At 41.7% G+C, this 22,684-nt stretch overlaps 1 protein-coding gene across 2 annotated transcripts in view; it reads right to left on the reverse strand.

Annotated features, from left to right (window-relative positions):
* The window catches only part of rgs17 (regulator of G protein signaling 17), a 49,779-nt gene that overhangs the window by 21,701 nt on the left and 5,394 nt on the right, over positions 1–22,684 (reverse strand). The window contains exons 2-3 of one of the 2 annotated variants that reach the window (XM_055890061.1): positions 17,726–17,860; positions 12,051–12,181 (exon numbers count right to left, since the gene is read on the reverse strand). In XM_055890061.1, the coding sequence (XP_055746036.1) occupies positions 12,051–12,181; positions 17,726–17,728 (134 nt within the window). In that variant the 5' untranslated portion in view covers positions 17,729–17,860. Of the gene's footprint in view, positions 1–12,050; positions 12,182–17,587; positions 17,861–22,684 lie in introns of both variants that reach the window. The other variant, XM_055890060.1, reaches the window with a different exon arrangement.

Here is a 22,684-nt window from a genome sequence, read left to right on the forward strand (position 1 = left end):
ATAACAACACAGAGATACACATGGAATAAACAAAGATACAATCAATAATACAGTAGGAAAATCTATATACAGCCTGTGCAAATGAGGTAGGATAAGAGAGGTAAAGGCAATAAATAGGCCATGGTAGCAAAGTAATTACAATATAGCAATTAAACACTGGGATGGTAGGATGTGCAGACGATGAATGTGCAAGTTGAGATACTGTGGTGCAAAGGAGCAAGATAAATAAATAAATACAGTATGGGGATGAGGTAGATTGGATGGGCTATTTACAGATGATCTATGTACAGGTGCAGTGATCTGTGAGCTGCTCTGACAGCTGATGCTTAAAGCTAGTGAAAGAGGTAAGACTCTCCAGCGTCAGAGATTTTCGCAGTTCGTTCCAGTCATTGGCAGCAGAGAACTGGAAGGTGAGCCAGCCAAAGGAAGAATTGGCTTTGGGGGTGACCAGTGAGATATACCTGCTGGAGCGCGTGCTACGGGTGGGTGCTGTTATGGTGACCAGTGAGCTGAGATAAAGTGGGGCTTTACCTAGCAGAGACTTGTAGATGACCTGGAGCCAGTGGCTTTGGCGACGAGTATGAAGTGAGGGCCAGTCAACGAGAGCATACAGGTCGCAGTGGTGGGTAGTATATGGGGCTTTGGTGACAAAACGGATGGCACTGTGATAGACTGCATCCACTTTGTTGAGTAGAGTGTTGGAAGCAGTTTTGTAAATGACATCGCCGAAGTCGAGGATCGGTAGGATGGTCAGTTTTACAAGGGTATGTTTGGCAGCATGAGTGAAGGATGCTTTGTTGTGAAATAGAAAGCCGATTCTAGATTTAATTTTGAATTGGAGATGTTTAATGTGAGTCTGGAAGGAGAGTTTACAGTCTAACCAGACACCTAGGTATTTCTAGTTGTCCACATATTCTAAGTCAGAACCGTTCAGAGTAGTGGTGCTGGACGGTCGGGCAGGTGCCAGCAGCGATCGGTTGAAGAACATGCATTTAGTTTTACTTGCATTTAAGAGCAGTTGGAGGCCACGGAAGGAGAGTTGTATGGCATTGAAGCTCATCTGGAGGTTAGTTAACACAGTGTCCAACGAAGGGCCAGAAGTATACAGAATGGTGTCGTCTGCGTAGAGGTGGATCAAAGAATCACCAGCAGCGAGAGCGACATCATTGATGTGTACAGAGAAGAGAGTCGGCCCGAGAATTCAAACCTGTGGCACCCCCATAGAGACTGCCAGTGGTCCGGACAACAGGCCCTCCGATTTGACATACTGAACTCTATCGGAGAAGTAGTTGGTGAACCAAGCGAGGCAATCATTTGAGAAACCAAGGCTGTTGAGTATGCCAATAAGAATGTTGTGATTGACAGAGTCAAAAGCCTTGGCCAGGTCAATGAATACGGCTGCACAGTAATGTCTCTTATCGATGGCGGTTATGATATCGTTTAGGACCTTGAGCGTGGATGCCATGACCAGCTCTGAAACCAGATTGCATAGTGAAGAAGGTACGGTTGGATTCGAAATGGTCGGTTATCTGTTTGTTAACTTGGCTTTCAAAGACCTTAGAAAGGCAGGGTAGAATAGATATAGGTCTGTAGCAGTTTGGGTCTAGAGTGTCTCCCCCTTTGAAGAGGGGGATGACCGCGGCAGCTTTCCAATCTATGGGAATCTCAGACGACACGAAAGAGAGGTTGAACAGGCTAATAATTGGGGTTGCAACAATTTCGGCAGATAATTTTAGAAAGAGAGGATCCAGATTGTCTAGCCCGGCTGATTTGTAGGGGTCCAGATTTTGCAGCTCTTTCAGAACATCAGCTATCTGGATTTGGGTGAAGGAGAAGTGGGGGAGGTTTGGGCGAGTTGCTGTGGGGAGCGCAGGGCTGTTGACCGGGGTAGGGGTAGCCAGGTGGAAAGCATGGCCAGCCATAGAAAAATGCTTATTGAAAATCTCAATTATTGTGGATTTATCAGTGGTGACAGTGTTTCCTAGCCTCAGTGCAGTGGGCAGCTGGGTGGAGGTGCTCTTATTCTCCATGGACTTTACAGTGTCCCAGAACTTTTTTGAGTTTGTTCTACAGGATGCAAATTTCTGTTTGAAAAAGCTAGCCTTAGCGTTCCTAACTGCCTGTGTATATTTGTTCCTAACTTCCCTGAAAAGTTGAATATCACGGAGGCTATTTGATGCTAATGCAGAATGCCACAGGATGTTTTTGTGCTGGTCAAGGGCAGACAGGTCTGGAGTGAACCAAGGGCTATATCTATTCCTGTTTCTAAATTTTTTGAACGGAGCATGCTTATTTAAGATGGTGAGGAAGGCACTTTTAAAGAATAACCAGGCATCCTCTACTGGCGGGATGAGGTCAATGTCATTCCAGGATACCCTGGCCAGGTCGATTAGAAAGGCCTGTTCGCTGAAGTGTTTTAGGGAGCGTTTGACAGTGATGAGGTGTGGTCGTTTGACCGCAGACCCATTACGGATGCAGGCAATGAGGCAGTGATCGCTGGTGTATTTGGAGGGCGAGTTAGTTAGGATGATTTCTATGAGGGTGCCCGTGTTTACGGATTTGGGGTTGTACCTGGTAGGTTCATAGATAATTTGTGTGAGATTGAGGGCATCAAGCTTAGATTGTAGGATGGCCAAGGAGTTAAGCATTTCCTAGTTTAGGTCAACTAGCAGCACGAGCTCAGAAGATAGATAGTGGGCAAACAATTCACATATGGTGTCCAGGGCACAGCTTGGGGCAGAGTGTGGTCTATAGCAAGCGGCAACGTTGAGAGACTTGTTTCTGGAAAGGTGAATTTTTAGAAGTAGAAGCTTGAATTGTTTTGGTACAGACCTGGATAGTAAGATAGCCTGCAGAGTTCTATCTCTGCAGTAGATTGCAACACCGCCCCCTTTAGCAGTTCTATCTTGGCGGAAATTGTTATAGTTAGGGATGGAAATTTCAGGGTTTTTGGTGGTTTTCCTAAGCCAGGATTCAGACACGGCTAAGACATCCGGGATGGCAGAATGTGCTAAAGCAGTGAATAAAGCAAACTTAGGGAGTAGGCTTCTAATGTTAACATGCATGAAACCAAGGCTTTTGCGGTTACAGAAGTCAACAAATGAGAGCACCTGGGTAATAGGAGTGGGAGCTAGGCACTGCAGGTCCTGGATTAACCTCTATATCACCAGAGGAACAGAGGAGAAGTAGAATAAGGGTATGGCTAAAGGCTATACGAACTGGCCGTCTAGCACGTTCGGAACAGAGAGTAAAGGGAGCAGGTTTCTGGGCACAATAGCATAGATTCAAGGCATAATGTACAGACAAAGGTATGGTAGGAAGAGCGTACTTTGGAGGTAAACCTAGGCATTGAGTAATGATGAGACAGATATAGTCTCTAGAGACGTTTAAACCAGGTTGTCATCGCATATGCGGGTGGTGGAACAACATGGTTGGTTAAGGCATATTGAGCAGGGCTAGAGGCTCTACAGTGAAATAAGACAGTAATCACTAACCAGGACAGTAATGGACAAGGCATATTGATATTAGGGAGAGGCATGCGTAGCCAAGTGATCGTATGGGTCCAGTGAGTGGTTGGGCTGGCTGGGGACACGGCAATTCAGACAGTTAGCAGGCTAGCAAGCTAGCATAAGGGCCTTAGATGGACGTCGCGATGGGGGAAAGTCTGTTTTTGCCTCCTCGTGCGGTGAAGTCGATAGACCAGTCGTGGAATTAGTAGGGTTCCAAGTAGCAGAGGGGTCCAAGTCCAATTGGCAAAATTGAAACTGGCCAATGGATCAGCTAACAGTCCAATATGCTCTAGATAGCTAGCAGGCCGCGGTTAGCAGAATGGGTGTTCAGGGGACGTCGCGCCTGAGGGGCCTGTTGGGATCCTCGGGTAGATTATGTCAGTATTCCAGTATTCAGTATTCCAGGATCGGCGGGGTTCCGTGCCCCGTACCGGCAGTAGAAGGGGTCCGGATATTGTAGCCGAGGAGTGGTCTTCAGGAGTAGCCCAGGAGCCCTAGACAGGAGATGGGTCTAGCATGCGCTAGCTCCAGGCTAGTTGGTGCTAGATCCGGGACGGAAACGTTAGCCAGGAGTAGTCAACCTGGGTTGCGGTTAGCTAGCTGCGATGATCCAGATGAAAAGGTTCAGAGTTTGCGGTAGGAATCTGGGGTTATGGAGAAAAAAATAGGTACGGTATGCTCTGGTTTGAAACTCGTTGTACGAACTGGCGAGAGCTTTCCGAGCTAAAGGTTAGCTGATGACCGCTAGCAGTGGTTAGCTGATTGATAGCTGATAACTGAAGCTAACTAGGTAACTAGCTGAAGTATTTCAGTTTGGAGGTAAATAGAAATACTTTAGAAAAAAAACAGATCCATACCACATTGGGTGAGGCGGGTTGCAGGAGAGTATTTTGAAGTTGAGGTTTAGGCAAAATATTAAAAATAATGCGAAGAAAAATATATAAAAAGATATATACATGGGACGAGACAAGACAAAGACGTCTGACTACTACGCCGTCTTGGATTTTATATAGTGTGAAGCAGAAAGAGAATATCCAATAGAGATTGGTATTAAAAATACCAACCTCTATTGTAATATTGTTTGGGTAGACTAAAATGAAAACAATGCCTTTAATAATGTGAATGGAAATATGTTATTAGTGGTTTTTGGATAGACTCTAATAATGCCGTGTTATTGTCTGCGGGTGAAACCGAGTCGTGCTCGCTGGGCTATATCAGGCTGTAAGGGATGTATGTGGGAAATTTGGAGTAGAAGTATGAATAGTTGACTGGGAGATGTTCTTTGACAATTTATAATTATTATTACTCAATTTTATAGTTTGGTAACACCAGTGAATTTCAGCAAGAAGGTGATACCATTTAAAACGATAATCTGTTTCCATTCTGTGGAACAGTGACAGGTGTTTATAGTGGATTGCAGTGAATGCATTAGTATTGGATATTAGGACCTCTAGGACCTTCAACTTTTTTGAAGGTCCTAGATTTGTTAAACAACAAGTTAAAATGATAAGATTACCGGATTGTTTACTTTAGAAGGTGTCCATTCCACTTAATGGGACACTGTATTATCTGATGTGTCTTAAGTAGGATTCTTTCTTCCAGGACTGATGGAAGTCCACTAAAGTATGTTAAGGGAGCTTCCAAATTAAATAAAGGCCTGGCCAATTTTGTTTGTTTTTACCCTACATTATGAATGTTTGTTAGTGGTGTTAATACCGTATTTGATTTTTATGACATATTTACTCTACATCAAGGACATGAGAGTTTCTCAAAGCTCCACAGTCATCACTTATCACAATGCAGATGTAGGGTTTTAATTGTATCACTCTGTTGCAGGATAACCTTCCTGCAGTGCAGGACATTTAAAACGTGTAGTGTATTTGAATTTTAAAAAAACTTCTGAAGTTTGTAATTTCCACTTACAAAAAATGTATCAACCACTGCAAAAATGTCCATTAAATATAAATCCACATAAAAATGCACATTTCCGGTTTCTGCAGGATTATTTGTTTGCTGTAGCAAACTGGCTCAAATGATCATCCTACATCTGTAGATCATGGAACTGTATGGATGTACCATTCCATGCTAACACTTATGAGAACAGACATATTCTGAGCTCTAAAAGATGACATTTTATTATATGTGACCTGATTCAGGAAACTAGGCATATGTCGCAAGTCACAACTTCACAGGAGAGCCTTTTGAACGTAAAAATATTTTTTTATCTAAATGCGTTTTTTGGAAGAAATACCTTCTCGAATGTGAACTTTCATGTCCCTTAATATCAAACTTGTATGTCATCTGTAAATACGAATAAAACTGTTCAATTACATACCTAGTTGGTTTAGCCACAGAGAAAGCCAGCAACCTTCCCGCTAGCCATGATTCGCTGAGATAATGAGTGGGCTGGACATGCTGAGAGATGAGTTCGGATTGGTCTGCGGTGTTGCATCTTGTGTCTATAAAATGAGCTGCTTGTAATGCGTAGATAGTCGTCTACTGCAGTTTTTTTGAAATGTATAACTTTAGCCATGGAGAACTGCAAATATGTTGCTACTGCTCTCAATAACATTGCTGCCCTGAATTTATCAGGCGCTATCAACAAAGGTCAGTGGGGAAAAGTTGTCAGACTACTTTCTGGATGACGATCGTGCCATGCAATGCTGACTCTCTCACTCTGAAAATAACCCGCTTTGAAATCAGTGGGCCAAACAGGCTGTGCAAACTAAACTGAAACAACACAGAATGTCTGATAAAAGGGGTTGCAGTCTGCCGTGAAGCTTTCATCCATGTATACAGGTAAGAATCTAGCTACAGATTCAGATATTATACGTTTCTAATTTTATCAGAAAGTTGTTTTCATTGCAAGCTAAAGCTTGCTGTTAGCTAGCCAGCTGGAGTTTGGTGGTGCTCTGGACACTACGCTGACAGACACAGCAAACCTTTTTGCCACAGCTCGCATTGATGTGCCATCCTGGATGAACTGCACTACCTGAGCCACTTGTGTGGGTTGTAGACTCCGTCCCATGCTACCACTAGAGTGAAAGCACCGCCAGCATTCAAAAGTGACCAAAACATCAGCCAGGAAGCATAGGAACTGAGAAGTGGTCTGTGGTCACCACCTGCAGAACCATTCCTTTATTGGGGGTGTCTTGCTAATTGCCTATAATTTCCACCTTTTGTCTATCCCATTTGCACAACAGCATGTGAAATTTATTGTCAATCAGTGTTGCTTCCTAAGTGGACAGTTTGATTTCACAGAAGTGCGATTGACTTGGAGTTACATTGTGTTGTTTAAGTGTTCCCTTTATTTTTTTGAGCAGTGTATATCATATGCTAGCTAGCTAGCTAACGTTAACGTAATATGTCTAAACAAAAGACCCCAAGTTAAAGCTTGCTGTCAGCTGAGGTTAGGTGGCTGGATAGCTAACATGAACTTGTGTGTGAAGTGCGTGTAACGTTAGTGTATTTTCTCAGAATGCCATTTCGCATTGCTAGTTTAGCCTAATGTTAACTAGCTAACATTGAACCTATTGGTTAACTTTAGCTATCTATGACAATCGGTTTGTATTGCTAGTTAAAGCTTGCTGTTAGCTAGCCAGCTGATGTTAGATGGCTGGCTAGCTACAGTAGCTAACATTCCCTGTATGAACGGTGTGTAGTGATATCTCAGAATGCCACTTTGCATCTATTGTATAATAAGGCTAAAATATTTGTATCTGGAATTTGTTTTTCAGCATCAATCAGTAGAACACGCCTGACTCTAATCCACCAGTCATACAGTCATCAAAAAGAGAGCTGGCCCAAGCAAGCAAAGGCAGCAGCGCAGTCATCAACTACTTGCACCCTTTCTTCACCAACTACAGAGTTGGGAAAACACATGTGGACCTGAATTGTGATAACTGTAGTGGCCAAAACAAGAACAAGTTTGTGCTCTGGTATTGTGCCTGGTGGACCATGCATAAGCTCCACCACAATCTGGACCTTCACTTCCTGATCACAGGCCACAACAAGTTTGCCCAAGACTGGTGCTTCGGCCTCATCAAGCAGTGCTTCAGAAAGACCAGAGTGAACACTTTGTCTGTTCAGCCAGAAGAGGACTGGCCACCCCTCATAGCCTGGTTCCTCTCTAGGTTTCTTCCTAGGTTTTGGCCTTTCTAGGGAGTTTTTCCTAGCCACCGTGCTTCTACACCTGCATTCTAGCTGTTTGGGGTTTTAGGCTGGGTCTCTGTACAGCACTTCGAGATATTGGCTGATGTACGAAGGGCTATATAAAATAAACTTGATTGATTGATTGCTGGTGTTGTGAAGACCAGAAGTGTGACGGGTCAACATCCCACAGCTGGTTGGACTGGAGGATGGTACGGTGCTGATGGAAAGCTATGGCTGGCAACAACACCTGACTCCGTACTTCAGGCCGCTGCCACAGATCAAGCAGTACCAGCACTTCAGGTGAAAATCATTTTCATTGTATGTGGTTATTCTTATCTAAACTTGGGAGGTGAATTGATGTTTTCTTCAGGGTTGTAATGTCTTCAGATTTTTTATTATTCCCTGTTTTACAGCTTCGATGCTCTGGAGCCTGGTGTTGTCGCCAAGGAGCGTTCGGTCTGTCGGGATCAGGTTTCAGCTGCTGAGCAACGCTGACATCCTTCCTCCCATAGATGGTCTGCTTGTAAAAGCACCACCTGGACTGGACACAGCTAGACAAACGTATATTTTTGAGAAGATCAGGGAGTTTTGTGACGAAGAGGCTATGGACATCACAAGCCCTGCACTAAAGTCAAGGGCATGACAGAAACGGGCTCTCCGAATATAGATTCCCTTGTTCATGCGGGGTTTGGACGGACCAGTCATCAGCACTATCTGCAGTGCCTCTATTCACATGACTCTCTCCTAACACACACGCCATACGTTGCTGCTACTATAATTTTTTTTATCCTGCTGCTCAGCCACTTTACCCCTGATTGTATGCATATAACTACCTCGTCTATCACTGATATCGTTATTAATATTGTTCTTGTACATACTGTATACTATTTTGACACTATTACTGATATTGCTACTATGCAAGTAACCATTTGGCTGTACCGTTTACACCTTCTGTAGAGACCATCCACATAGCAAAATATTGATTTATATAATGAATATTGATATGTGGTCGTAACATGATTTCGTGACATACCACAACAATACCATGTGAACGTATCAAGTGTCCACCACATGAATATATGGCGCATGCATCTGTTTATGTACTGTACATGTGCACCTCACTCTGGTTTCAACTCAGATTGCATGGGCTTAACTTATGTATGGAATACTATGTGATTTGTGCGTGTGTAACAGTATAGAAAGTATATTAATGTACTGGTGTGAAGACATTTGGTCAGTGGTCAAAAGTACTTATGTAAAAATACTTTAAAGTACTACCTAACTATTTTTTTACTTTCTCTGGTATAGTTTTAGTTAAAATGTTAAAATGTAAGCAAGTTAAAATGTAAGTTAAAATGTTAGTTAAAATGTAAGCAAAAAAAAATATCTTACTAAATATTAGGAAATGTAGCAGGGTACATTCTTTCTATGACAACCATGACAAATCTCACTGGGCAAAAACTGGTTGAATCAACATTGTTACCACGTAAACTTTCCACGTAAAAAAGAAACGTCCTCACTGTCAACTGCGTTTATTTTCAGCAAACTTAACATGTGTAAATATTTGTATGAACATAACAATATTCAACAACTGAGACATAAACTGAACAAGTTCCACAGACATGTGACTAACAGAAATTGAATAATGTGTCCCTGAACAAAGGGGGGGGGGTCAAAATCAAAAGTAACAGTCAGTATGTGGTGTGACCACCAGCTGCATTAAGTACTGCAGTGCATCTCCTCCTCATGAACTGCACCAGATTTGCCAGTTCTTTCTGTGAGATGTTACCCCACTCTTCCACCAAGGTACCTGTAAGTTCCCGGACATTTCTGGGGGGAATGGCCGTAGCCCTCACCCTCCGATCCAACAGCTCCAGCCCTCCAAAACCACAGCTCGTCAGTGAAGAGCACTTTCTGCCAGTCCTGTCTGGGCCAGTGACGGTGGGTTTGTGCCCATAGGCGACGTTGTTGCCGGTGATGTCTGGTGAGGACCTACGTTACAACAGGCCTACAAGCCCTCAGTCCAGCCTCTCTCAGCATATTGCGGACAGTCTGAGCATTGATGGAGGGATTGTGCATTCCAGGTGTAACTTGGGCAGTTGTTGTTGCCATCCTGTACCTGTCCCGCAGGTGTGATGTTCGGATGTACCGATCCTGTACAGGTGTTGTTACACGTGGTCTGCCACTGCGAGAATGATCAGCTGTCTGTCCTGTCTCCCTGTAGCGCCGTCTTAGGCGTCTCACAGTACGGACATTGCAATTTATTGCCCTGGCTACATCTGCAGTCCTCATGCCTCCTTGCAGCATGCCTAAGGCACGTTCACGCAGATGAGCAGGGACCCGGGGCATCTTTCTTTTGGTGTTTTTCAGAGTCAGTAGAAAGGCCTCTTCAATGTCCTAAGTTTTCATAACTGTGACCTTAATTGCCTAAGCTGTTAGTGTCTTAACGACCATTCCACAAGTGCATGTTCATTAATTGTTTATGGTTCATTGAACAAGCATGGGAAACAGTGTTTAAAATCATTACAATGAAGATCTGTGAAGTTATTTGGAGTTTAATGAATTATCTTTGAAAGACAGGGTCCTGAAAAAGGGACGTTTCTTTTTTTGCTGAGTTTAGATTCAACATCCTCACAATGAAATGTGGAAACATCATTGTTTCAACCAGTTTTTGTCCAGGGGGTGGGGCATCAGATTTCTCATGTTTATCATAGAAATAATGTAGCCAGCTACATTTCCTAATGGTTTACTTCAAGTTCATATTGCATTTTAACTTGCTCCCGGAGAAAAACTACACGGAAGAAAGTACATCAGAGCACTGGTGGACTGATTGGATTTGCAAAAAGTCATCAATGTAACATGCGGACCAGACCGCGCATGTTGATTTTGTCCACCCACACCAGACGCGATCAGAACACGCAGGTTGAAATATCAAAACAAACTCTGAACCAACTATATTAACTTGGGAACAGGTCGAAAAACAAATGTATGGCAATTTAGCTAGCTACCTTGCTGTTGCTAGCTAATTTGTCCTGGGATATAAACATTGGGTTGTTATTTTACCTGAAATGTACAAGGTCCTCTACTCAAAAAAATAATCCACAGATAAAAGTTTGTTTCTAGTAATTTCTCCTCCTTCAGGCTTCTTCTTCTTTGGACTTTACATGGCGATTGGCAACCAACTTTAAGGTGCATTACCACTACCAACTGGACTGGAGTGTGGACCTCATCTTTCAATCACCCACGTGGGTATATGCTCCTTAAAACCAATGAGGAGATGGGAGAGACGGGACTGGCAGCGCATCAAGCATCACACATAGAACCAAGTTCTATTTTAGTGCCTGGTTACACGGACTCTCGTTGACACACACCATCAGTGTGGGTGAAATGATTGAATAACATGCGCCTGCGACGCATGCGAGTGGTGTGGTCAACATGTAAGGGCATTTCACCTTTATTTACCAACTTTTAACCAAAATTCAATGACATGTTGCCTTTCTTTCTTGATTTCACATTGGATTGATGTTAGTTGACAACTCAACGAAATATAAATCAAAACTAGATGTTGAACTGCAAAAAATACCATACTTTTTCATTGTAAGCTAATTTACTTGTGTGTGGCTGCTAGCCAAATAGTGTTGCACTTTTATAGTCATCATGAAAACCATGCTATTTTCTACCAAATGTGTTGCATGAATTTATTTAGTGTGAAGAAAAACTATAGTTGACTGCCCCTGATGACTCTATTGAAGCAAACAAACACAAACACTGACTTTCAATATAAAATGCCGGTGAAATGGTTAAAATGCAGATTTTTTTGATGGTCAGAATTGTGAAAATGCTGATTATTAAAAGCTAATGCGCCCCTGCCGTTTTCTCCACGGAAACGTGAAAAGTAGTAATCATATAGTTGTATATGGGAGTCTCTTTTCCGAAACTCACCGTTTTCCCAGGCATCAGATAATTGGTCTGATAAACATTGTTTATGCACCCATAGAACTGAAAACTATGAGGGGAAAAAGACTTCAAGCATCGAGTCAAGTTTTACCTGCAGACCTACAGTCTTTCAGCATTCATTACTTTAATCTCTAAACAATGTGATCGGCCTAAACATTGGGTGAATAACGACAATAATTACAAATGTACGAGTATTGGTTATTTTGGCCTAAAGTGCTGATAACTACAGTCTATAATACTTTGCCCCACTAATATAAAAACATTGAAAGGGATGTGGTCTTGAAGGTAATACGACCAGGTGCTTTTTTCTGTCTATATTTCAGGAAAATCTAAACACAATTTCGCATAATTTTAAAGGGCATTTAGACAGCCATAGCCCTTTGAATATGGGGAGACATGGGGTAAGTAAACAGAAAGCGAGAATTGACGTACCAGAGGCATTTACAACAACCACACCAGCACATGCAGCAGTTGTTGGGTCTTGGATGGCCAGGCGCCTGGGGAGGTCCTTCAATGTGTGGCTGCTGCCGTTTTCTCATATCAACTCCGCTTAAACTTCGGGGCTGTGGACGAAATCCAAACACATTGGTTAAGGACTATGCCATCTTCCTCATAGATGTATTAATATCACAACATTGAGAGAACATGAACCAGGTGAATTTCAGAAATCAATAGAGATGTGAAAAGGTATTTCTTTTACTGGTTGATTTCTAAATTTGCCCCTTTTATCTTTGCCACTCATTCTTGCGGTCAACTTTTTATAACTTCAACAAAAGAAAATTTTAAAACAAGGTATTGTTTGTGTGGCAATCACAGTCAAACCATGTCAACAACCATCAAGGACCACTTTGGAAACAATACATTTAATTAATACTTTCAAGTGATATCCTCTGGGTCCACATTGTACATTTTGTTGTATATGTCTGTTACCCAAAATGAATTAAATTCAACAATATTGATATTCAAACTCAGAGGCTAACATAGAACATTTTCAGCTGCACAAGCCCAAAGAGAAAGAGAGAAAGATAGAGGACGAGGATGGAGAGAGAAAAATAGATAGAATGTTAGAAAGAGGTGGTGAAAGAATGAGACAGAGGATTCCCTCCTGGAGCTGGCCTTGCTTGGCACCGTGACAAATCTGCTCTGCTGTGTGAGCAAGAGATTGGTACACACACACACACACACACACACACCGTACACATACAGTAAACACTGAGGGAGGAAGATGTGTGAGGTCTCACATGTCCTTACACATGAGCAGAAGATGCTCAGTCTGTGCTACATTATGGGTCTGCTGTGAGTGCCACACACTTTTTCAGTTCTGCCCACAAATTGTCTATAGGATTGAGGTCAGGGCTTTGTGATGGCCACTCCAATACCTTGACTTTGTTGTCCTTTACAAGGTAAAAATCTGTCGTTCTGCCCCTGAACAAGGCAGTTAACCCACTGTTCCTAGGCCGTCAATGAAAATATGAATTTTTTCTTAACTGATTTGCCTAGTTAAATAAAGGTAAAATAAATACAAAAATAAAGATGTAGTAACCAAAAAAAGTGTTAAACAAAGCAAAATGTATTTTATATTTGAGATTCTTTAAAGTAGCCACCCGTTGCCTTGATGACAGCTTTGCACTCTTGGCATTCTCTCAACCAGCTTCATGAGGTAGTCACCTGGAATGCATTTCAATTAACAGGTGTACCTTGTTAAAAATTTGTTTGTGAAATTTATTTCCTTCTTAACGTGTTTGAGCCAATCAGTTGTGTAGTGACAAGGTAGGGGTGGTATATAGAAGATGGTATTTTACCAAATAGGGCTAAGTCCATACTATGGCAAGAAAATATCAAATAAGCAAAAAAAACAGCAATCCATCGTTACTTTAAAGCATGAAGGTCAGTCAATGTGGAAAATTAAGAACTTTTAAAGTTTCTTCAAGTGCAGTCGCAAAAACCATCAAGCGCTATGATGAAACTGGCTCTCATGAGAACCGACACAGGAAAGGAAGACCCAGAGTTACCTTTGCTCCAGAGGATAAGTTCATTAGAGTTACCAGACTCAGAAATTGCAGCCCAAATAAATGCTTCACAGAGTTCAAGTAACAGACACATCTCAACATCAACTGTTCAGAGGAGACTGCGTCAATCAGGCCTTCATGCTCGAATTGCTGCAAAGAAACCACTACTAAAGGACACCAATAACAAGAAGAGACTTGCTTGGGCCAAGAAACACAAGCAATGGACATTAAACCGGTGGAAATCTGTCCTTTGCTCTGATGAGTCCGAATTTGAGATTTTTGGTTCCAGCCTCCGTGTCTTTGTGAGACGCAGAGTAGGTGAACGGATGATCTCCACATGTGTGGTTCCCACCGTGAAGCATGGAGGAGGATGTGTGATGGTGCTTTGCTAGTGACACCGTCAGTGATTTATTTAGAATTTAAGGCACACTTAACCAGCATGGCAACCACAGCATTCTGCAGCGATACGCCATACCACCTGGTTTGCGCTTAGTGGGACTATCATTTGTTTTTCAAGAGGACAATGATCCAAAACACACCTCCAGGCTGTGTAAGGGCTATTTGACCAAGAAGGACAGTGATGGAGTGCTGCATCAGATGACCTGGACTCCTCAATCACCTAACCTCAACCCAATTGAGATGGTTTGGGATGAGTTGGACTGGAGAGTGAGGAAAAGCAATCCAGGTGAAGCTGGTTGAGAGAATGCCAAGAGTGTGCAAAGCTGTCATCAAGGCAAAGGGTGGCTACTTTGAAGAATCTCAAATATAAAATATATTTTGATTTGTTTAACATTTGGTTGGTTACTACATGATTGCATTATTTCATCGTTTTGATGTGTTCACCATTACTCTACAATGTAGAAAATAGTAAAGATAAAGAAAAACCCTTGAATGAGTAGGTGTGTCCAAACTTTTGACTGGTACATTATATATTTTTCTTTTACCCAAAAATATTTGGGGGATTTGAAATTATGAGGACAATTACATTGATGTGAGCTACAATCTATCTACCCCCGAAAAAACAAAAAAATTGCCTATTGGGAACATCCCTAGGAAATAAGAGGCGCAATTTTGAAAATATGTGCTAACATTGGATTCTTTCTGGTACTTATTTCAGAGAATGGTTACTATCACCACGATTATTAACATCCTGGTAATGAATGGTACAATAATGCTTGTTTCACTCAATCCCAAAGAACAGATAATTATTAATATAATTATAATAATTATGACAGGTTAATAAAGAACATTCTGCACAATCTGGGTGTGGAACACGGGCCCCAAGGACTGTAGACGGTACATGTTGGCTAACCTTAAAAAATAAATGTCTTCTCTGCTCTCATTTGATCTCTCCTGTGATTCTACTTCATTTCACTACTTTTAAACTTTGCTCTTGAATCCCAAAGCTATTAAATAAAGGATTGTCTTACCTGCAAAGTCATCATTCAACTTTTGCTCCGTATTTATGGACACTAACAATGAACAGTGAGAATGTTGTCTCTCTCTCTCTGTGGCCTTCACTTTGACATCCATGATAGGGATCATATATGGACCAATAAACCAAACATGCAAATCCTGAGTTGGCCACTTGAGCAGCCATCGGTTATTCACCTTCCACCGGTGGAAAACATGCACATTGATGCAAAATACAGTGACAAACACCTTTGTTCTAGCTGGGGACACGTCCAAGCCACTGAAAAGAAATGCAAATAAAGGATCCCTTCATGTGGAAAGACAAATATAGGCTTAGCCAAAGAACCTAATTTTCATTCTGCATCGCCATCATTTTGGCCAGGATTCATTTCTTATTTTAATTCTATTGTCGAACTACAGTGAGGAGAAATTATATTATATTAGCCATTTGGGAAATGTACTGTCCTTTGATCTTGCTGTGGCACAAAATACAGCAGAGGCACACATAATTTTGTTCAATGGCAAATATGACTCTCTTTAAATGTAAGGCTAATTTATTCAATACTAACAGCTCATGGTCCTAGCCGTTCTAACGCAGCAGCCAGTGATGCAGAGCAAGGGTTACGGCCCACTGCACAAGAAGATCCTCATCCGCCTGCCACTCTCCAGTCTCCACCCAGAGAGAAAAGCCTTAAATTAGATCTACTACATTTATGCTGTGACTGTCAGAATAAATTAGTCTAGGTCTGTCTGATGCGTACAGCTGAAGAGAATTCAGAGAATTCAAATACTGTAACACTTCAATCAAATCAAAGTTTATTTGTCACGTGCTCCGAATACATCAGGTGCCTGACAGTGAAATGCCTACTTACAGGCTCTAACCAATAGTGCAAAAAAGGTATTAAACTCCTAGTCTGAAATTGCCGCCTGTCCCTATAAATAGCCTGGCAACGGTACACATTTCAGCAAATGAACGCACATTTCAAATAAACGCATGGTCTAAATGAATTGTTTACGAGGTTCACATGTATTACCATGAATTGTTTACAAGGTTTAATGTTTGATTTGTTACATTAAATAATTCAGTAACGACTAGACAGAATTATGGCAATCATCCGTTTTTAATCGCCAGTAAGAAACTGCTAGCCATTGGCTGCTAACAGCTGAGAAATGCTAGATGACTGTTTTTTTGCTTGCCAGTTCACAACTTTGAGAGTAGACCCCTAGAAACCTACCAATCGACCTCTAGTCAAAGTGGTGAATAATTATTCTGTCAAGGAAAAGTTGCTTATATTTTTTTATAGAGACATACTAAGACAAAAGAAACATGACACAGTGCGTAAATGATAACACATGAGTGCAGGAAATGAGGAAATGTATTAAAATGCTGGAAGTGAATGCTGGAATTAAACAATGAACTACGCAAATTAGAAACAATGAACTATGCAAATTAGCAAACGCTGTGTGCATTAAGGAAAGAGACACTTGGCTCAAATAAAGTGCCTTCAGAAAGTATTCACACCCCTAGACTTTTTCCACATTTTGTTGTGTTACAGCCTGAATTTAAAATGGATTAAATGTAGATTTCTATGTCACTGGCCTACACACAACACCCCAAAATGTCAAAGTAGAATTATGTTTTTTGAAATTCTTACAAATTAATTTAAAAAATGAAAAGCTGAAATGTCTTGAGTCAAGTAAGTATTCAACTCCTTTGTCATGGCAAGTCTAAATAAGTTCAGGAGTAAAAATGTGCTTAACAAGTCGCATAATAAATTGCATGGACTCACTCTGTGTGCAATAACAGTGCTTCTACACCTGCATTCTAGCTGTTTGGGGTTTTAGGCTGGGTTTCTGTACAGCACTTCGAGATATTATCTGATGTAAGAAGGGCTATATAAAATAAAATTGATTGATTGATTGATTGTTTAACATGATTTTTGAATGACTACCAGTTAATGTACCTGAGCTGCCGAGTTACAGTTCTGTCTTAACTCTACTAGAAAATCTATGGTAAGACCTGAAAATGGTTTAAAAGGATAATGGACAAATGTTGCAAAATCCAGGTATGGAAAACTCTTTGAGACTTACCCAGAAAGACTCACATCTGTAATCGCTGCTTCTACAAAGTATTGACTCAGGGGTGTGAATACTTATGTAAATGACATATTTCTGTTTTTCAAATTCAATACATTTGTTACAATTTCTAAAAACATATTTTCACTTTGTCATTATGGGGTATTGTGTATAGATGGGTAAGAAAAAATATATATTTAATACATTTTGAATTCAGGCTGTAACACAACGAAATGTGGAGTAAGTCTAGGGGTATGAATACTTTCTGAAGGCAATGTAGAAGGCTGTCTCTAATAAGCAAGCGCCTGCTGTGTTAAGTGATTTAAGCAAATAAACGCCTGGGCTATTAATTTAAGTTTTACGGTCGTAACATACTGAATTTCTTTCAATGATGTACGGATAAAACTTAATAAAACTTAACGGTCACATTCACTACTATAAGGTATTGGAAATCTGTCCTAAGTAACCTACCATAAAAATTAGTCAGTTGCTTCCACAGACAGACCAGGCAGGTGAATCATGGCGTTGAGGTAAGTGGTTGGTTGAACTTGGGTGGGTTCAGAAGTAAAGCACTAGGGTGTGTCTACAGGGTAGTATTGTTGTTCTCACCATCCCTGACGGAGGGCCAGGAAGTGAGAAGGGATAAGGAGGACAACGGTTTCCGTTTGGGTCTCAGCAGAGTTCAGGGACTCAGTGGGTGGATCATTTGCAGTGTTGATCGCAAGGGGAGCAACAATATACCATCTGAAAAACACAAAAGAGAAATACAGTGCATTGTAATATTGTACAGACAGACAGTGGGTTTATATTAACCTTTGATCTTGTGCCACTAAAGCATTAGGCCAGAGGTGTCAAAAAAACATCCTGGAGGACCGTGTGTCTACGGGTTTTCGCTCCTCCCCTGTACTTGAATAATTAAGGTCATTGATTAATTAGGAACTTCCCTCACCAGGTTGTTTAGGTCTTAATTGGAAACTAATTGAAAGGGAACAACAAAACAACCAGACACACGGCCCTCCAGGAATGTAGTTTGACACCCCTAAATTAGGCTTACTTTTCACCTCTTTTTGGGGATTTGGAGTAGCCTATTATATAAAACAAAATAGTAAAGTCCACCAAAAATCTAAGTCTGTCTCTTACCACTGTGCATAATGTAGGATATATCCCAACAGTTTTCAAAAGTGACTGTTATGGACAGTATATCACATGTGAGTTTGTGTTCTACAGTTTTAGGCTTTTAAACTAGCTATAGTATGGGCCTACAGTATGTACAACTGCAAAACTACTGCAAGCACATGACGGCAGAGGTCTAGATTGTCATCTCCTTGACAACTACAAACAGAGACACTTCCTCATCTGGTTTCTAACATGGCCCGGGGAGGGCCACTGTACACTACCCTGCCTAGCCAAGATCTGTGTCAGAGGCTCAGGAGGTCCACAATAAAGACATTATTACATATACTCACAAGTCAAAATTAGCTTGGTCAGGAAACAGGGCCTAGTAGCCTAGGGAAGTTTAGTGGTCTGGGCCGCTGCCTCCAGAATACATAGCCTATACCACAGCAGCATGGGTTTAAAATCAAATCAAATCTTACTTGTCACATACACATGGTTAGCAGATGTTAATGCGATTGTAGCGAAATGCTTGTGCTTCTAGTTCCGACAATGCAATAATATCTAACAAGTAATCTAACAATTCCCCAACAACTACCTAATACACACAAATCAAAAGGGGTGAATGAGAGTATGTACATGTACGTATTTGGATGAGTGATGGCCGAGCGGCATAGCCAAGGTGCAGTACATGGTATAAAATACAGTATATACACGTGATATGAGTAATGTAAGACATGTAAACATTATTAAAGTGGCATTATTTAGAGTGCATTGTATGAAGTGACTAGTGATCCATTTATTAAAGTGGCCAGTGATTGGATCTCAAAGTAGGCAGCAGCCTCTCTGAGTTAGTGATTGCTGTTTAGCAGTCTGATGGCCTTGAGATAGAAGCTGTTTTTCAGTCTCTCGGTCCCAGCTTTGATGCACCTGTACTGACCTCGCCTTCTGGATGGTAGCGGTGTGAACAGGCTGTGGCTCAGGTGGTTGATGTACTTGATGATCTTTTTTGTCATTCCTGTGACATCGGGTGCTGTAGGTGTCATGGAGGGCAGGTAGTTTGCCCCTGGTGATGCGTTGTGCAGACCGCCCCACCCTCTGGAGAGACTTGCGGTTGAGGGCGATGCAGTTGCCGTACCAGGCTGTGATACAACCCAACAGGATGCTCTCGATTGTGCATCTGTAAAAGTTTGTCAGGGATTTGGGTGACAAGCCAAATTTCTTCAGCCTTCTGCAGTTGAAGAGGCGTCTTCACCACACTATCTGTGTGAGTGGACCATTTCAGTTTGTCTGTGATGTGTACGCCGAGGAACTTAAAACTTTAGAATCTGGCTATTTCAGCAACCCTCTCCTCTATCCTTCCTCTCTAGTTCTTTAATATTCAATAAACAAAAAATAGACCTACGTGAAGAGTGGGACTGCGCCACTCCTTTAAAAAAAAAATAGAAGGAAGAAAAAAAAGAAGGAAGATAAAACCTTAAATGGTAGCCGAAGTAAAGGCTCTGCTAACAATGACAATACAGAAACAAGCTGCTGCACATCCTCAGGACCTCTCCGCAGTCCCAACAGAGGATTCACATCCCCAGGACCTCTCCGCAGTACCAACAGAGGATTCACATCCCCAGGACCTCTCCGCAGTCCCAACAGAGGATTCACATCCTCAGGACCTCTCCGCAGTACCAACAGAGGATTCACATCCCCAGGACGTCTCCGCAGTATCAACAGAGGATTCACATCCCCAGGACCTCTCCGCAGTACGAACAGAGGATTCACATCCCCAGGACCTCTCCGCAGTCCCAACAGAGGATTCACATCCCCAGGACCTCTCCGCAGTCCCAACAGAGGATTCACATCCCCAGGACCTCTCCGCAGTACCAACAGAGGATTCACATCCCCAGGAACTCTCCACAGCCCCAACAGAGGATTCACATCATTGCTTTCTATACAGCGAGTTGGTGGTGGTCTATCTATGGCTAGCGACAGCTTCCATCTTCCAATTTGTTATTGCGAAGTTTGCGCATTCAAACCAGTCGCCAATGGTCAAATCACTAAATGTCTCCTTACGTCTCCTTCTTCCATTGTAATTGAATGATTTACGGTAGCTTAGTCAGTCAGTGTTAAACAACGAGAATCTTCCATAAGTGAGATGTAGCAGCAACTTTTTAAAGTTGTGGTGGCTAGCCTAATTGAGTGTTCAACCACATTTCCAACCATTCATTGTGTGGGTCCGCTTAGTTAGCCAGTTCAACCATTTAGCTTAGCCAATGGTGAAGGTGTGCTCATTGCTTAAAGAGGGGCGGCCCCTCACACCCTTAAGAACTCAATCTAGAAATATGGACAGACATTTTTTTTCACATCTGGTATGATTTACTAATGTCAATAATATGCTAACCCATAAATAATTCAAAGTTACTGTAAGTCAGTCTTTAGTTAGGCTACTATGAACATTGATTAAAATCTGGAAAATGGAGAGCACATCCCATAGAATGGCCCTGATTGACTACCAAATTAAAATATAGCCTACTAGGCCTAGCCTACAGGCTTAACGTTCAAATAGCTATTGTAAGGAATTGTATTAGATATTGGTAACTTGTTTTAACAACTTCTCAACATTAGCTATGGTTGACACAATATACACACTCCCTTTTATATTGGACATATGCTGGACTCATTGGACAAATGCACGACACCCACAACTCCCCTCCCCCATGACAATCACTCAGACACACACAACTCAGGGTTGGAGCTCCAGACAAAGAACTACCTCAGGAACCAATGGAACGTGGACACCAGGCCTGTACAGGACTACCCAAGACCCAGACCGACCAATCGGAAGGCCAGACTCGCAGATCAACCTACTTTGCTTGTTGTCTATATATAAAACTGTACAACTGTGGAAACTCCCTCTTTTCCTGACGACCCCATACGGATCAGATAGAAAGAGCCGTGCTGCACGCTTTGCATAATATTTTTACACTTGAATAAACCTGCCTTATTATAAAATTATCCACCTCGTCCTATGTCTCCACTTGGTCTCCTGTCTCAAGTAAAACGAATTATCAACACTATTCCTGTACACATCCACCTAAAGGGATAGTTTGGGATTTTGACAATGAGGCCCTTTATCTACTTCCCCAGAGTTAGATAAACTTGTGGATTTTTATGTCTCTGCGTGCAGTTTGAAAGAAGTCGCTATCTAGCAACTTCCAGTCACTGCGCTAACGCTAGTTAGCATTGGCTCGTGAAACTACTTTTTAACTTCCTTCATACTGGAAGCAGATACATAAAAATGGTATCCACAATTTCATCTGACTCATTGCCAGAATCCCGAACTATCCCTTTAAGCCAAGAATTGATGAACGCTTCACCTTGAAACCGAGGCTCACCTAAATGTACCCTAAGTGGCCAAACAACCAACATGAAGTATGACTGACTGTAGGGCGTTTTCAGGGGTGACATAAGTAACAGGAATTGATTAGCTGGTTTTCAACTGGCTGATGCTACACTACCTCCTCAGGTACTCCTCAAGGGGTGTGGTCAAAAAGTGATTGAATTAATATAGAACGACCCACAAGTACATTTAATGCTTAAATTAAAGCACAGCCACATAGGCTACATACAGAACAGTTTTAAAGTTCCACCAATTAGGCCCTCGGTTATTAGTCTGGAGGGACACTGAGACTTTTGCGTTTTTTTAACACCTGTAATTGCATTTCCTGCAATCTAGAGCAGTTACAAAATACTAATTTGAGAAACCCATGGACGGTCTCTAGCTCTTGGCTAACATGGTGTCACCAATTTTCTTTCAAATAGACTGTATTCACACGGGCCCAAGGGCGGGAATACGTTTCGGGGAGGACGTAGGAGTTTCAATGATCTAACATTTTCTGTATAACCTCAGAGTTAATGGTCACGCAACGCAACCCTAACGCTTTGTTCAGACAGACTCTGAAAATATGACAAAGAAGCACAATGTTTACCTCTGCCCCATCCCGATTCAGCAATGTATTCTGAGTAGATCAAGAGCTGAGGTTTTGGGGTGCTCTGCAATTCTTTATTGAAACAAATGACTAGCAACATCTAAAAGTCAAAATCACAGTTTGAATTAGAGCTAACATTACCATATGAGTGATAGGCTGGCAGTTAGGCCTACTAGTCCAGGCGATGTGTGAAAACCGTTTTTATAAAAGCATGAAACTTGGAATAATTGCAAAGTTTGGGGCCCAAACATTTTCAGCTATGGAGCCATCGCAAAAAACTTCTGCTGGCCATTTTTCTATTCCACCATAAACGGACAATTCATTTTCCTTACTATCTGCTGAAACAAACATGATATCAACGGAAAAGGTGATGTCTACATCTAGGCTATGTTTTGATGGTCAATGATTACAACGGTATCATACAACATCATAAATCTATAGATCTTTCATCATCACAGATCTCTAGACTTCGCCA

This window comes from Salvelinus fontinalis, chromosome 30 (assembly GCF_029448725.1).
Source record: "Salvelinus fontinalis isolate EN_2023a chromosome 30, ASM2944872v1, whole genome shotgun sequence".
In the NCBI taxonomy this organism is placed as follows: domain Eukaryota; kingdom Metazoa; phylum Chordata; class Actinopteri; order Salmoniformes; family Salmonidae; genus Salvelinus; species Salvelinus fontinalis.